At 26.6% G+C, this 17,415-nt stretch overlaps 2 protein-coding genes across 3 annotated transcripts in view; one reads left to right on the forward strand and one right to left on the reverse strand.

Annotated features, from left to right (window-relative positions):
- The window catches only part of LOC117181465 (EEF1A lysine methyltransferase 1), an 8,109-nt gene extending 4,831 nt beyond the window's left edge, over positions 1 to 3,278 (reverse strand). For both annotated transcript variants that reach the window (XM_033374139.1, XM_033374140.1), the window contains exons 1-3: positions 3,031 to 3,278; positions 429 to 576; positions 26 to 235 (exon numbers count right to left, since the gene is read on the reverse strand). In XM_033374139.1, coding sequence (XP_033230030.1) covers positions 26 to 235; positions 429 to 576; positions 3,031 to 3,186 — 514 coding nt within the window. In that variant the 5' untranslated portion in view covers positions 3,187 to 3,278. The remainder of the gene's footprint in view (positions 1 to 25; positions 236 to 428; positions 577 to 3,030) is intronic.
- Positions 3,279 to 3,690: 412 nt separating this feature from the next.
- LOC117181944 (DNA polymerase theta) overlaps positions 3,691 to 17,415 on the forward strand; it is a 42,260-nt gene continuing 28,535 nt past the window's right edge. The window contains exons 1-6 of the mRNA XM_033374971.1: positions 3,691 to 4,451; positions 6,422 to 6,652; positions 7,792 to 8,045; positions 8,140 to 8,272; positions 13,724 to 13,925; positions 14,029 to 14,224. Coding sequence (XP_033230862.1) covers positions 3,948 to 4,451; positions 6,422 to 6,652; positions 7,792 to 8,045; positions 8,140 to 8,272; positions 13,724 to 13,925; positions 14,029 to 14,224 — 1,520 coding nt within the window. The 5' untranslated portion in view covers positions 3,691 to 3,947. The remainder of the gene's footprint in view (positions 4,452 to 6,421; positions 6,653 to 7,791; positions 8,046 to 8,139; positions 8,273 to 13,723; positions 13,926 to 14,028; positions 14,225 to 17,415) is intronic.

Raw genomic sequence — 17,415 nt, forward strand, 5'->3', positions numbered from 1 at the left:
ATTTATTTATTTAGAAAATATTCACCTGTGCAGATTAAGATTTTTCCTTTCGTTAAGGACTTTATCGTCGAAGCTGTTTTTGTCAAACATTCCTCTGATAAGAAGGGTGGATCCGCTATCACTAGGTCGTAACTTTCTATTAATTTATGAGGAAAGTTTAAAGGGTCGTTGTAATCGTATGGAACGTAATCCGAACCAAAGGCACGGAAACGTTGATCGTACTCAAAAAGTGTAACTGGAACACAAAAGTTGTTTTTTTCCATTGAAAAAAGTAAAAATGTTACTATAAATGTGGATTTAATTTAGCAATCAATCTAGCGAATTAATGGGGTTTTTCTACATAAACAATAAATTATATTTTTTAAAAAGTTAAGTGAATGTATTTTATTTATTTATAATTGAAATGATTTTAATTTTGTAAAATTTACCTTCTCTGTCCCCGCAAACATTTTTAACGCTTTTGTATAAAGTTGGACAGGAAACTAAAGCAATTCTAGCATTGTTTTCAGTAGACCTTATGGCACCCTTTGTTAATTTTTTAATAGTTTCATCGTCGTACCAAAATTGACTCAATTGCTGTAATGAAAAAAATGATTTTAATATAAAGACATGAAAATAATATCTGGATAAGAACCGCAAATGAAATTTTACAGGATAAACTATATTGAATAAAATTATGAATTTATATTATGAAATTATTTTCACATATTCTTAATATGTATCGATAAATAGTATCCTAAATTAGTTAAAACCCAGCAGTAAATGTTATTTCCTTTGTTTTTTATTTCATAACAATAAAAATAAAAATAATTTAAAAATCAACAATAATTAATAATTTCGAATGGAAAGACAGTGAAATTAAAAAATATATACTGAACTATTTTCAATTGCAACATTTCCAAATCAAATAGTTTTAGATTGGGTAAAAATTTTACACAGGAAAAAATTTCGAATGGAATGAAAGGAATTGAATTACTAAATAAATTCAACATTACTATATACAATCGTTTGAAATTTAATAATAAGAATTTAAACAACTTTAAATAAAGGAGTTGAAATTTTATATTATTTCCAATTCAAAGCGTTAAAAATTGAATTGGTTGCATACTCTGTGAATGGGACTTTAAAAAGATTTCAAATGATTTCCTACAATTTTTAAAAAGAATGTAAAGGATTTAAAATAAATTATCAATGAAGAATCTGGAAGCTTTGAAGGGTATTTTTGTAAAAAAATTCGAATAATTTTAAAAGATATTAAAAAAATTGTTAACAAAGTGTAGATTTTTGAAGATTTCGAAATAAAACTTTCAAGTTTTTAAAGACTTTGACAGGTTTCAAGATAATACAGAAATTTCCTACTGTTCCTGGGCAAATTTAAAGTGATTCTTTCTTTTTGTTTTTAATTTAATTTATGAGAATTTTTAAAAAGATTATTAAGCATTTTTTAAGTTTTCAAATTGTCGAAAATGTGTCGGGAAGATTTCTAAACAACTTTAGGAACACGAGTCAGTTTAAAAGATATTTAAGCATTTTTGGGTGATTGTAGTTAGAAATTCATATCTTTGGTTGAAAATGTAACCATTTTTTTTAATCCGGTATTTTTTTGATAGGAAATTAATCTTCTGATTAAAAACTCATGTTTGTGGATAAGAATTCAACTGTTTTCGATTTAAAATTAATTTTTTTTTAAATTGAAATATCAAATGTTCCGTTTTTGATTGAGAATTCTTCTTTTTTGTAGAAAATACAACTAAATACCCTTTTTTAGTGGATAATTAATCTTTTTAATTGAAAATTCATGTATTTGGTTGAAAATTAAATTTTTTAGTGAGAAATGAATTTTTGTGGAAAATTCATAATTTGGGGTTAATTTTTTTTTAGTTTTTCTAGAAAATTCGTTTCTTTTTTTAAATATTTCATGTTTTTTGCTTAAAAATATAAATGGTTGAAAACTGATCTTTTTTGTTTGAGGATTTAACTATTTTATTGAGAATTCGTCTTTCTTTGGAAGAATTTAACTGTTTCTTATTTAAAATAAGAATCTTTTTGAATTAAAAGATGAAATTTTATTACATTTTTATTAAAAATTCTTTCTTTTTGTTTGAAAAAACAACAACTTAGTTAAAAGTTGAACTAATTTGTTAAAAGCCATCTTCTGGTTGAAGATTCATCATTTTAGTTGAAAATTGTTCGTTTTTTTTTTGTAACAAATTAATCTTCTTGATAAAAAATTCATAATTTGGAGTCAACATTTTTTTATTTAAAAAAATTAATCTCTCTTTTTAAACATTTCACGTTTTTGGGTTACAAATACAAATTGTTTAAAAATGATCTTTTTTGCATGAATTTCTTTTTGGATGGAAATATCAACTAGTACTACATTTTTTTATTGAAAATTCTTCTTGCTTTTCTTAAAATACAACTACTTGGTTAAAATTTCAACTACTTTAGTTAAGAAGTCATTTTTTGATTGCAGATTCATCATTTTAGTTGAAAATTGTCTTTTTTGGTAGAAAATTAATCTTCTTGATAGAAAGTTCATGTATTTGTTTGAAAATTAACTTTTTTATAGAAAAAAAATCATATTTTTGGTTTAACAATTTAACTTTTTTTTAGAAAATTCGTTTCTTTTTAACAATATTAATTGTTTTTTGGTTAAAGATACAACTGATTGATAATGGATTTTTTGTTTGAGAAATTTACTATTTTATTGAGAATTTGTCCTTTTTCGGATGAATTCAACTGTTTTTTATTTTAAATCCTAAAAAATGGTTTGGACAGGAATATTATTATCCGAATCTAATGTGCAAAATTATTATAACTTGAAAATAAAGAACACATTCATGCGGAAGACAATTTTTATACGATGTCAATCTGACATTTATATACTAAGAAACTTTCACATTAAGGTTATATCTAATGTTCGTACTAAAGTACTAAAATTGGTTATTTCAATAACTAGATTTAGAAAAATCCAATTGTACATTTTTAAATAAACTCTCTAAAAAACGTAGCTAACAAGTAACTCACCCAATTCTCGTCAAACAAAATTTCATTGTCTAACACACTTTTTTCTAATTTTTCCCTCTCTTCTCTCTCTGCATAAAATTCCTGAAGCGCAGCAAGAGTCGAAGGACATAAAGAAAGCTCCTCCTCTACATCTTCATTTAAATTCGAATCACTCATTACGTGCAAATAAAACAATAAACGACAATCCGAAAAATTGGAGTCGAGCTGTCAAAAACTTAAAATTAGAGGTTAGATTTTTGTCCTTGTGCGCCCTTCAAATTGAAGGTTATGTATTATGATTTCACGTGGTGGTGGGTGCTGAAGCTTACCCAACTTGCATTAATTTCCGGAAACTTTTCGTAATTTACCATAATTACCTCTCATTTTTGGCGCAAAATTCAAAATCACAAATTAAATCTTGTTCTTTGTTTTAACTTTAAATTGCAATAAAATTTGGAAAACACATTTATTAAACATCTTTTTGATGTTGGATATTATTTTACATAGTAAATTTAATTTTTCCTAATTAATAAACACAGTATTTTACAAATACCCGAAGTTTATTGAGCATGCTCAAGAGTAACAAAGTCGGCCATCTTGATATTTAAATTTTAAAGAGACGTTTAAAAACATTCGGAAAATTGGAGCAGTACCAAACAGCTGATCGTTTTATCATCACATTGGGGCGTTTTACCGCCACTAAATATTAATTATGTTTAAAAATATGAATGAAACCTAGAATTTTAGGAATTTTTATTGAATCGGTATATTTTTCCGGATTATAAAACTGTTTTTTAATGCAAACTTCGACCAAAAACGACGTAAAAATGTGCAATAACCCTTGTGATTTAGTTAAGACTGATTTGTTTCGTGTTTATTTATGATGCAATTGTAAAATACATTTAATTTTGTAAAGTCCTTAATGAACAAATTTAAGGATGCAAAATCCAACCAAGAAACGAAATCCTGAAACTGCAAAGCCCTCGACCTCAAAAAGAAATACATCTCAGCCCAGTTTTTCGGAGCAGAAGGGAAATTTGGAAAATGAAATTCAACCAGAAAAGGAAAATCTGGAAAAAATAAAACCTTCAAGATCAAAGGCACTATTTTCAAACAAAGAAGAAGATGATGGGGAATCTCTACTTTTTAGGAGACATTCGAGGAGAAAAAAGGCTAATCAGAAAAGTGTTAGTGATCTTAACTCAAAATATTCAAATTTAGTTGTACGCGAATCAAAAATTGTGGAAGAAAAGGAGGATAAATTAATTTTAAATGAGATAGGTGGAAATTCTCCTAATGGGGGTCATTCTTTCAATAGCAATATTTTCATAATGCCCACTCAAGAAAATTTTTCAAATTCGAATAGCACCCATATTGATTCGCAAGATTCCTTGGATCAATTAAAACTAGCAAGCTGGGGATTGCCAAAAGGAATTCTGAAGGTAAGATTCTTTTAATTTTTGAATTCATAACAAAATTAATATATTTTTAGTTAAGTCAGTCTGTTTTTAAACGATTTAAAATTTAAGTTTTTGGAAAACAAGTGATTTTTTTAAATAAGTGCAATTTTTATTTTGGATAGAAATATTAATTCTTATTTTTGAAATTTAAAGTTGCTGCAATCGACTTTTCTTTGCAGAATACTTTATGTAATGATATTGTAGGAAAAATGGTTTTAAATATATTTTTAATGATTATTTATGAAGTGTTATTCTGCGTTAATCACTGAATAAAAAGTATCAGAAAAAATGGGATAAATTGAATACTGTAAATTTTAAGGTTTGTTTATATAGGGAAGAAAATGGTTTTTTGTTATTAAGATTATTAAACCGTTTTTTCACTCGACTTTTCTTTATTATTTATTACTTTTCGATACATTTATTACTTTTCGATACATTTATTCGTTTTAAATATTTAATTAAGGCGGTGGTAGGTGTAATGAAAAAAAATTATGGAGCCTTTTTTTGAAATAAGAGACATTCAACTTTTTGTATTACATATATTTTAAGTTATTGTTTTAGAACATGTTTTTTTAAATTAAAAATGTAATAAAAAAAATATCATAAAATAATTGGATAAATTTGAAACAGTTTGTTTTATGGAGGTATATCAGAAAATGGGTTTTTGTGATTGAGATTATTCAAGCGTTTTTGAACTCAACTTTTATTTATCACGTTTGGATAGTTTTTATACGTTTCAAATATTTGAAGATGAAAAAAGTACCGAGTCTTTTTTAGAAAAACTAAAATTAAAATCTTTCTTTTATACATTTTAAATGATTGTTCAGAGAGATTTATTTCAAATTAGAAACTGAGTAAAAATATATTATAAAATAATTGCATAAATTGAGAACTATATATTTTTTATGTAGGTTCGTGTGAATCAGAAAATGTTTTTTGTTTGTTCTTAAGGTTATTAACCCGTTCTTGCACTCAACATTTATTTATTGTTTAACACTGTTGGCTAAATTGAGAAATGTGTGTTTTATTATGGTTTTTGTATAGCACAAAATAGTTATTTTTTCTTTCCATTAAGATTATTAAAGCGTTTTTTACTCCACTTTTCTTTCATGTTTATTAGTTTTAGATAGTTTTTAAACGTTTCAAATATTTAAAGAAAAAATGTATTAATCCGTTTCAAAAAAAGAGAAAATCACAGTAAAAACGGATTTTAAAGAATATCAGAGAATACTTGGATAATTTGAAACATCTGTGCGTTTTATGGAGGTTTTTGTATAGCAGAACATGCTTTTTTGTCATTAAAGTTATTAAAGCGTTTTTTTCCTCGAGTTTTCTTTAAAAATTGAAACATCTGTACATTTTATGAAGGTTTTTGTATAACAGAAAATGAATTTTTGTCATTAAGGTCATTAAAGCGTATTTTGCAATCGCCTTTTTTGTATTGCTTATTACTTTACGAAAGTTTTAAATGTTTTAAATATTTAGTCGGAAAAAGTATCGAGCCTTTTTTGAAATAATTAGATTTAAATTTTATTTTTACCAAAATATACGTTTATTAAGAACAAAAATTGTAACATTAGAGTGTTATTGTATTACGTTTTTAATGAAATGTCGTGTTGAATGCAATACTAAAAAAACTAAAAAAAAAAACAACATTAAAACAGTTGGAAAATATGTTTGTTTTTAATTATATTGAAATCTCTCCAGATTTCAAATTTGCCTCTGAGCTACTCATTAATCATCAGAAATATGCTTTCTGTAAAGAAGCATTGAGTTTAACATCTTTTATATTTTATTTGGTTGAAGCTCACCATGGTAAATTGATTTGAAATGATTTTTTTGGTTAGAACCTTACTTCCTGCCAACTAATTCTAAATATTTAACTGTACTTTAGAAATTTAAATCAAAATTATGCATTTATATAGATGATAAGGAAAACTGTTTAATTTCAGAAATATGAAGCTCGAGGAATCAAGACCATGTTTCCATGGCAAGTGGAATGTCTCTCAAATGAAAGATTAATTAGGGAAAACCGAAATCTAGTTTATTCAGCTCCAACTTCTGCGGGAAAGACGTTGGTTGCTGAGATTCTGGTACTCAAAACAGTTTTGGAACGCCAGAAGAAAGTCATTTTCATTTTACCTTTTGTTTCGGTAGTTCGTGAGAAAATGTTTTATTTCCAGGTAAGTATCCCTATTCTATTACAGCGTGTCTACTCAACTGGAAATTTGACTTGGAACAGAAATTTTTAAAATTTTAATATATTCTGTGGTGGAACAGGAAATTTTCAAATTTAAATAAGTAGCAAATTTTAATAAACTCCGAATTGGAAACAGAAATTTTCCGATTTTAGCAAATTCTGGGTTGAAAATGAAAATTTTCCAAAAGAATTCAAACTGAATTTGAATAGGAAGTTTTTCAGTTAAAATTTCGAGTTAAAACGGGAAGTGTTTAAAAATAATTATAATTCTGTCTTAATACAGAGGATTTTTAATTTAAATCAATTCTAAAGTGGAACAGGAAATTTTCAAATTTAAATAAATTCTGAGCTGGAACAGGGAACTTTTCAGTTTTAACTGAAACTGGACATTTTAAAAAAGAATTAGAGTTCTGTATTGGAACAGGAATTTAAGAAAAAATCTGATTTTGTGTTGGAAAGTAGAATTTTCGTAAAGAACGATGATTTTTATTTGGAATAAATATTAGGGAATTGGAAATTTAAATTTAAAAAAATACTCTATTTACCAACCAATCAATTTTACCAATGTTATGAAGAAACTTCATAAACAAGGCCTTAGGGCTATTTTTTGTAGAAAATATTGGTACTTTTCATTGTTACTATTTTAAATGGTCTAACGCAGCATAATTTTAACACTAGAAAACTCTTCAAAAGTTAGGGAAAATTCAACAATTCAGTTAAAAAGTCATTCTTTTTAATTAAAAATTCTGCGCTTTGAACAAATCCAAGAAATAATTAATTATGCGTTTACTATTATTTATTTAATTATTCGATGGTGATAATTATTATATTTAAGAGTTTCCTGTAATAATTTGCCAAAGCTTTCTAAATAAAAAATATTGATGACATTTTTAGAATCTTGTACCATTAAGAAATTACTACTTGTTCTTTTATTGAGTCTAACAAATCAAAAAACAGTTATTTAATTTTACATAGCAATTGTACTATTTTTACGAAATTAGATATTCACAAGGGCTGAACATTTTTTTCCAGGATTTGAGTAGGCAATCTGTATTGATTTGTTTAAATATTACCAATTAACAGTTCAGAATAATTTAATGGGATTTTGAAATAATTTTTTAGGATTTACTCTCAGACAGTGGAGTCAGAGTGGAAGGATTTATGGGAAGTATTACTCCAGCTGGAGGATTTCAATCCGTTAATATCGCAATAGCAACAATTGAAAAAGCTAATTCGTTAATAAACCGCTTATTAGAGGAAGATAATTTAACATCTGTGGGAGCTGTCGTTATTGATGAACTTCATCTTCTGGGAGATCCTCATCGTGGATATATTTTAGAGTTATTGCTTACCAAACTCAGATATATTTCACTGAGGTAACAATTTTAGAAATCCCATTTTATTTCAAATTATTTTAATTATAATATTTGAATTTATTTATAGAATTTAATAATTATATATACATTTTAGATACGAGGAGATCAATATACAACTTATTGGCATGTCTGCCACTCTTCCAAATTTATCTGTGCTAGCAGATTGGTTGGATGCTGAATTGTACAAAACCGATTTTCGACCCGTTCCTCTAGATGAACAATGTAAAGTTAGTATTAATTTCCAAATACTTTTGCAAATTCATTATGGCCGCGAAACTCAATTTCGAAATTCTCTGACTTTTCCCTGACTAATTTTTCATTATTCCCCGACCATTAATATTTAGAGACCATTTCGGATTTATTATTATATTTTTATTTATAATTTGATATTCTCGAGACTTCCACAGAATAATTCAGTAAAATTGGACTTAATTCAGAGGAATTGAAGGGAACTGAAAAGAATTCGTGGAAATCCATAAAAATCTAAGTTGAATTTAATTTTTAAAAATCAAGTGAATTGAAAACGATTGAAAAATATGACCAAATTAATTTAATTCAGTAAGTTTCAAATTACTTTAGAAAAATTCAAGGGAAATCAAAAGGATTTGATGAAATTCCTGAAAATTTAAGGTGAGTTTAGAAGAATTCAAGAGAAAATAAGAAAAAAACTAATAAATATCAATTGAATTAAGCAGATTTAGAGGAAGTCGAGCGATTTTTAAAAATTCCAGAGAAATCCAAAGAATTTAAAAGATATCAGGGTCAATTCTACATGAATTCAAACGAATTGCAAAAAATATTTGAAATTATCTTAAAAACTTATAACCCTACGAAATTCCTCAATTTTCGTGAGTGAATTATTTTTAATCCATTAAAATATGATAAAATCAAATATACAAAAAAACGATATAGGTTCTGTAAAAGCGTTCCATATATTTTAAAATTCTAAGAAATTTTTTACAACCACGTGACAGTTTCTTCAAATCCCTTAACATAATTAAAAACCTTAGAAATACCTTGAAATATTTTTAATCTCCTGAAAATGTCTTGGAATCTTTTTAAAAAAAACCCTAAAATGCTTCAAATCCTTTGAAATATCTTAAAATTATATAAACAAATCAATAATTCCTTTGAATCTTTTTAAATACCCTTAAATATTGTTTATGCTTAACAATCTTTTGATATCCCTTGAAATTTTTTAAAGCCCTCGAAAGTTTCTTGGAATTTAAAAAATACCATCAAATATATTTAAAACCTTTTGAAATCTTTTTAAAATCCTTTAAATTTTTAAAATCTCATAAAAGTTTCTTGAAATCTTTTAAAAAACCGTAAAATAATTCAAATCCTTTGAAACCTCTTCAAATTATTGAAACCAATCAAAAATTTCTTGGAATTTAAAAAAATATTTCAAATCCTTTGAAATCTTTTTAAATTCTTTTAAAAACTTTAAATCTCTTAAAAATTCCTTAGAATGTTTTAAGAAACCGTAAAATAATTCAAATCCTTTGAAATCTCTTTAAGTTATTGAAACCAATAAAAAATTTATTGAAATTTAAAAAAATATTTCAAATACTTTGAAATCTTTTTAAAGCTCTTTAAAATTCCTTAGAATCTTTTAAGAAACCGTAAAATAATTCAAATCCTTTGAAATCTCTTCAAATTATTAAAGCCAATCAAAAATTTCTTGGAATTTAAAAAAATATCTCAAATCCTTTGAAATCTTTTAAAATTCCTTCACATTTTTTTAAACTCTTGAAAATTCCTTAATGTTAAAAAAAACCTAAAACCTAAAATAAAAAACTAAATCCCTTAAAACTATTTAAAGCTCTTGAAGATTTCTTGAAATTTTTAAAAATACCCTAGAATATTTCATATCCTTTGAAATCCCGTCAAATGATTGAAATCAGTCAAAAAATCTTTGAAATCTTTTAAAGTATCTTATAACCTTTTAATTATTTTAAATATTTTCAAATACCGTAATGAAAATCTTTAAGGTATGACCAAATTTCTCAATTATTATGAATAAATTCTTTAAAATTTGATAAAATCCAGTGAAATTATATAAAACCTAATATTTTCTGAAATACTGGAAAATTGATTGAAGTACTTTGAGAGCTTTTAAAATTCGTTAAAAGCCATGAAATCTGCATAAATCGTATAAAATCCTTTGTAACCTTATGGAATATGTTAAAAAATTATTTATAATTCCAAGGAAATGGTTTCATATGTTTCGAAATTCCAGTAAATTATTTACAATCCTATCCCTATTTGTTAAAATCCCGAACGTATTTCATATCCTTTGCAATATTTTGAAATCCCTTAAAACCACTCAAAGCTGGTGAAAACTCCATGGAATTTTTGTAAATACTCTAAAATATTTTAAATTCGTTGAAATCACTTTAAATTATTTGAAAGTTTTTGAAATCCTACGAAATCCTTCAATTCTTGAGAAATTCTCTTGTGAAATTCAATTCTCCGAAATCAATTAGAATATTATAAAATCTCATGAATATACATGAAATTTAATTATATTTCCTAAAATCCTGGAAAATGTATTAAAATGCCTTGAAAACATTTTTAATTCTCTTAAAATCATTGAAAGAATTCGAAATCTAAGAAAAAATCTCTTAGAACCTTTTAAAATACCATAAAACCTTATAGATTCTATAAAATCGTTCAAGATCTTCCGAAATTCTAGTAAACTCTTTAAAACCCTATGAAAATTGTTTCAAATCCATTTAAAGTCTTCGAAATTCCTTAAAAAGTTTTAATCTCTGGAAAATACCTTGGAGTCTTTTAAAATACTCTAAAATATTTAGAATCCTTTTAAACTTTGTAATGCTTTTAAAAATTCCTTGGTGTTTTTAAAAATATCCTTAAAAACTTTAAAATCCATTGGAATTCCTTCAAATTGTTGAAATATATCAAACATTTCTTATAATATTTTAAAATATCCTAGAAGATTTTAAAAAATTCAAGTAAGTTCAGAAATAGGAATGGACTTGAATTGAATATTATTTTAAGCATGGGTTAATTTCTCAAAAGAAACGTGACTACTATCGGCGAGAAAACTATAGGCATCTGCCTTTGAAGCTTAACAACTCAGTAAAAAAAATGCTAGCGCAACAAAACAACAGTCATTCAAAAGCTGAAAATTTTCTACGTTAATGAGCTTGAAAACGTTAATGTAAAAAAATGTTTGTGCTTAGCAGACTGAAAAATGTAAAAAAGTAAAGATTTTTGGGTACATTCAAGAACAGTCAAGTTTAGAGCATTATTTCTGATACAAGAGGCGATGGACAAAATTTGAAGAAATTCATGAGTATGAGGAAAACTGTTGTGAACCAGTTGCAGTTGAGAAATTTAAAAAATAATAAAAATTGTTGCTTGAAAGCACAAAAATGTGCAACTATATTATCTTCAGTTCTAATACAGATATTAAAGCGATTGAAACTGCAAACTGTAATTGATAGGCTCTATATTTATTTTCAATCACCCGGAAGGATGTGTTCGTCTTCTTTTATGTGAAAATCAGGATATTTTTAGACATTTTTTTTTGTTGGAAAACAAGTGACAAAAAGCAGGGAGGGCCCTTTTTTGTTTTACTGCCGACCGCTGGTGCCATTCTTCGGCCCCTAGTTCTGAATGCTTGGATGGCACCTGGCCACGGGTCAAGGAAAGGCATCAGCGGTTTGCAGTAAAAAAAACGAGCCCCCCCCCCCCCCCCCCCCCCCCCCCCCCCCCGGGCTTTCTGTCACTTGTTTTCCAACAAAAAAAATGTCTAAAAATATCGCGATTTTCACATCCTTACGGGCGTTTGAAAATAAATACAGAGCCTATCAATTGCAGTTTGCAGTTTGAATCGTTTTAATATCTGTATTAGAACTGAAGATAATATAGTTGCACATTTTTGTACTTTTAAGCAACAATTTTTTTTATTTTTTAAATTTCTCAACTGCAACTAGTTCACAACAGTTTTCCTCATACTCATGAATTTTTTCAAAGTTTTTCCATCGCCCCTTCTATAATAAATAATGCTCTAAACTTGAATGTTCTTAAATGTACCCAAAAATCCTTACTTTTTTTTACATTTTTCAGGCTGCTAAGCACAACATTTTTTTACATAAACGTCTTCAAGCTCTTTAACGTAGAACACTTTCAGCTTTTAAATGACTATTTTTTGTTGCGCTAGCATTTTTTTTTTGACTGAGTTGTTAAGCTTCAAAGGCAGATGCCTATAGTTTTCACGCCGATAGTAAACTTATATTTTTACATTCTCATCATTTATGATTGAGAAAGTATTAAAATTGTCGGAAATTTGACATCACACTTTTTCAAGGGATCTTCGCGTTTCGAGACCCCCTGAATCCGAAAATCAGATTTTCACGATGGCTTCTGTCTGTCTGTCCGTCCGGCCATAAACACGATAATTCTCGAAAAAATTAACGAATCAAATTCATCTTTGGCACACTTTTTTTAGGTCCTAAAAGAAAGGACGAGTTCGTGAACCAGCCAATTTTGATAAAAATTTAAAAAGTGAGCACATTTTAAAATTTTTTGAGACAACTTTTTTCCGAATTTGAAAATTCTATGTACGGATATTTATAGTACTAAAAAGAATAAACAATTTATCCTTATGACTTTTTTTGATAAAAAGAAAATTCTCAGAGTTATAGCGTTTTCAACATTTTTTTCATCAACCGTAAATCCAAATTTGAAATCGAAAAACGCCCAATATGAAAAAAAGTCGAGAGAAGAAAAACATTTCTTTTTGAAAGCCCTACAAGATTATCATAACCAATTTTTGGATTTTCTTCAAAAATCGAAAATTCAAATTTTGATTGCACAAAAAATAATGAAAAATAAAAAAATCCATTTTGTAGAAAAACTATGTAGGATACGAAAAAAGATGAATTAACAAAAATGGTTATCCCCAAAAACATCTACAAATTCGTTAAGAATCACTTCTTGATAGGACGTGTACTTTTTGTTTTATTCGTGAAAAATAATTTTAAAAAAAATAAAATTAAAAAAAATGTGTGGAAAAACGACGAAAGTTACGAGAAAAAATCCAACAAAACCTGTTTACAAATGTCTGTCGGAAATCGAGCGCGCAGCGCGAGTGTCACGGTGAGAATGTGTACCTCAAAGCCTACAGAGCTTTGAGAAACTTAATATTTGACTATACTTAATTAAGTAGACAATTCAGAATATGAAGACGCATATAAATACTGCCATCTAAAAGAGATCTTTTTTATAAAGTTTTTTTTGAAGCATTCCAAATGCAAAGAATAAATATCCAAGCGCGAAGCGCAAGGTGTAATTATGTTCAAACGCAAAGCGCGAGATTCAATCGTCGCGAGCCATAGGCGCAGATTTTTATTTAAAAAAAGGCTAAAAAAAGTTATTTGGGAAAAAAATGACTGAACGTGACTTTGTGGAAGTTCTAATTATTCTTTACATTGATGTACATGAAGTGTTTCATACATAAATTCACGAACATTTGCAATTTTTTAAATCCTTTTCCTGACTTCCATATCGAAAATATATTTAAAAAATCACATTTTTGAAGCCAGAATCCTTCTTTGAAGGTTGAATAATTCCAGAATTAACCATTTCACAGACAATATTAGAAATTAATTTATTTTGGATTGAACCTTATTTTTTCATAATTTCAGATCGATTCTTCAATATACAACCGAGATTTGGAATTAATAAGAGAACTACCTCTAATTCCTGAATTGACAAACGACACAGACAATATTATTCAACTTTGCCTCGAAACGATAGAGGGTGGACACAGCGTTTTAATATTTTGTCCCACTAAAAACTGGTGTGAAAAATTGGCTCTACAAACAGCCTCTGCATTTTTTAGTATAGGTTCATTATCCATATAATTTAAATAATAAAATTCACTTCTCTTCTAAAATCTGAATAATATTTTTTCAAAGCAATCAGCAATTTTTTATTCGTTCACTTTCAGGTCGTTCAGATTCACCTTTAGGAGAAACTTTGAAAATAAGGTTAGATGCTTCTGCAATCTATGAAACTTTGGAGCAACTCAAACGTACCCCAACTGGTTTGGATAGCGTTTTAAAAAATACAGTTTCATTTGGGGTTGCTTTTCATCATGCTGGACTGACTATCGACGAACGCGATATTATCGAAGGAAGTTTTAGGTAGGCGATTCTTTTTGTAAATTACAAAATAAATATTTAGACTACTCTTTACAGCAAATACAGGTTTACTAGGGATGGCACATTCTTGAAATCTGGTGTACTAACATTTTTGAAATTTTTGAAACCTTTGTGAAATCATTAAAATCTTTTAAATCTTTTAGAATCCTTAAGACCTTTATGAATTATTTTGAAATCTTTGAACCCTCTTGAAATATTTTTAAAAACTTTTGAAATTTTTATAAAATTATTGATATCTTTGTAAAGTCATTGAAATATTTGTGAAATAATTGTGAATCTTGAAATATTTTTGAAAACTTTTGGAATCTTTATCAAATTTTTTAAATCTTTGTGAAGTCATCAAAATATTTTTGAAATAATTGGGAAATCATCGAAATCTTTTTATGTCTTTGAAAACTTTGTGAAATCTTTAAATCGTTTGGAATTCTTGAAACCTTTATGAAACGATTGAAATTTTTGAACTCTCTTAAAGTAGTCCGGCTATTGGATCGATCAGATGAAAAATCATTAAAATTAGTTTGTTTGCGGAGAAATGTGTCCTGTTTCACGTAATGTCTTTTCAGGGGCCCTTTCCAGGTTAAATTTTAAATTATTACTGTTTAAACTCGTGTAAACATACATGGGATCTTATGGAGAGGCCTTTGGCGGGCTCCAAAAATGGTTAATTTTGGCTTTAAAATACGTTGAATATTGTTAGAAAAACTTGTTTTCAGACAGAAAATATAATACAAAATTTGAATTACTGCTCATTTATACTTGCTTCCAGAGTATTTGAGCTTAATTTGAGCAAAATGTAGCCTAGAATAAAAAGTTTAGCTAAAATCAAGTCAAATCAACATTTAAATTTACATTTTATTATTATTAAAAAAAAAATTATTTATATTTATCAGCTTAAAAATTTGTTACCTAATTTAATAATTGATATCCTGGTCAAATTTTGTATTTTATTCCTAATTTAAAAAAAATGGACATAGCTTTGACTAGCTTTCCCAGTAGCCGGACTACTTTAAAATCTTTTTAAATGCATTGAAATCTTTTTGAAGTCATTGAAATATTTTTGAAACCTTTGAAATTATTGAAATCTGTGAACTCTTTTCAAATATTTTTGAACACATTTGAAATCTTTCTCAAATTATTAAAATCTTTGTGCAATCCTTTAAATCTTTTAAAATTCTTGAAACCTTTATGGAATATATTGAAATCTTTTAACTCTCTTGAAATCTTTTGAAATATTTATCAAATTATTAAAATCTCTGTGAAGTAATTAAGATATTTTGGAAATCTTTGCGAAGTCATCAAAATATTTTTGTAATCATTGTGAAATCATTGAAATCTTTTAAATCTTTTGGAATTCTTGAAACCTTTATGAAATAATTGAAATCTTTGAACTCTCTTAAAATCTTGTTGAAAGTTTTAAAATCTTTGTGAAGTCATTGAAATCTTTGTTATCTTTGAAATCTTTTGATATCTTTGAAATCTTTAACTTCTTTTGAAATCTTTTTGAAAACTTTTGAAATATTTATCAAATTATTAAAATCTTTGTGAAATCCTTTAAATCTTTTGGAATACTTGAAACCTTTATGGAATATATTGAAATCTTTGAACTCTTTTGAAATCTTTTGAAATATTTATCAAATTATTGAAATCTCTGTGAAGTAATTAAGATATTTTTGACATCTTTGCGAAGTCATCAAAATCTTGTCGAAATAATTGTGAAATTATTGAAATCTTTAAATATTTTGGAATTCTTGAAACCTTTATGGAATGTGTTGAAATCTTTTGAAATCTTTGAACTCTCTTGAAATCTTTGGAAATATTGATCAAATGATTGAAATCTGTGAATTAATTAAGATATTTTTGAAATCATTGGGAAATCAATGAAATTTTTAACCTCTTTTGAAATATTTCTTAAAACTCTTGAAATCTTTTCAAATATTTATTAAATTATTGAAATCTCTGTGAAGTAATCAAGATATTTTTGAAACCTTTGAAATTAGTGAATTCTTTCGATATCTTTGAAATCTTTTAAATCTATTTGAATTCTTGAAACCTTTATGGAATCACTGAAGTCTTTTTAAATGTTTGAACTTCTTAAAAACATTTTTGACATCTTTATCAAATTATTGAAAATTTTGTAGAGTTATTGAAATATTAGTGAAATCTTTGAAAGCATTGTGAAATGAAACCTTTAATTCTCTCAAAATCTATTCTAATTATATCCAATGCCAAATCTATCCAATTCTAACCAAATCTCATTGAAACATTTATGAAATCATTGAAATATTTTGAAATCTTTGAACTATTTTGAAATTTTTTTGAATTCTTTATCGAATTATTAAAATTTTTGTGAAGTCATTGAAATATTTGTGAAATCTTTGAAATCATTAAAATCTTTTGATATCTTTGAAATCTTTGTGGATTTTTAAAAATCTTTTGGAATTCTCGAACTCTTTATGAAATAAGTGAGATACGTTGAAACTTTCGAACTCTCTTGAAATCTTGATCAAATTATTGAAATCCTTGTGAAATAATAGAAATTTTTTGATATCTTTTAAATCTTTGTGATATCTTTCAAATATTTTTGAATCCTTAAAACCTTAATGAAATTATTGAACTCTCTATCAAATTATTAAAATCATTGTGAAGTCATTGAAATATTTGTAAAATCTTTAAAATCATTGTGAAACCATTAAAAATTTTTTATATCTTTGAAATATTTGTACATTTCTTAAATCTTTTGGAATCCTTGAAACCATTATGAAATCATTTAACTCTTTTAAAATCTTCTAACTCTCTTGAAAACTATTTGAAAACTTAAAAAATCTCTATCAAATTATTTAAATCTTCTTGAAGCCATTGTAATATTTGTGAAATCTTTGAAATTATTAAAATCTTTAGGATTGCTACAGGTCAAGTAATTCCAGAAAGTCAGAACCTGAAAGATTCGGGGAATTTTTTCGCTTGAACGTAAATGTGCTACATTCAAAGTAGAAATTAAAATGGCGGAAATTGAAAATTCAATTATTTGGTTGAAAACTCATGTATTTTGTTGAAAATTTGTCTTTTCGCTATAGTAATACCAGGTGTATACATATGAAACCGGTATTTTTTCAAGAAAAAAACACATTTATTTCAAGAGAATGATAACAAATATTTTATTCAAAGTATGCGCC

This window comes from Belonocnema kinseyi, chromosome 10, assembly GCF_010883055.1.
Source record: "Belonocnema kinseyi isolate 2016_QV_RU_SX_M_011 chromosome 10, B_treatae_v1, whole genome shotgun sequence".
NCBI classification, from domain to species: Eukaryota; Metazoa; Arthropoda; class Insecta; order Hymenoptera; family Cynipidae; genus Belonocnema; species Belonocnema kinseyi.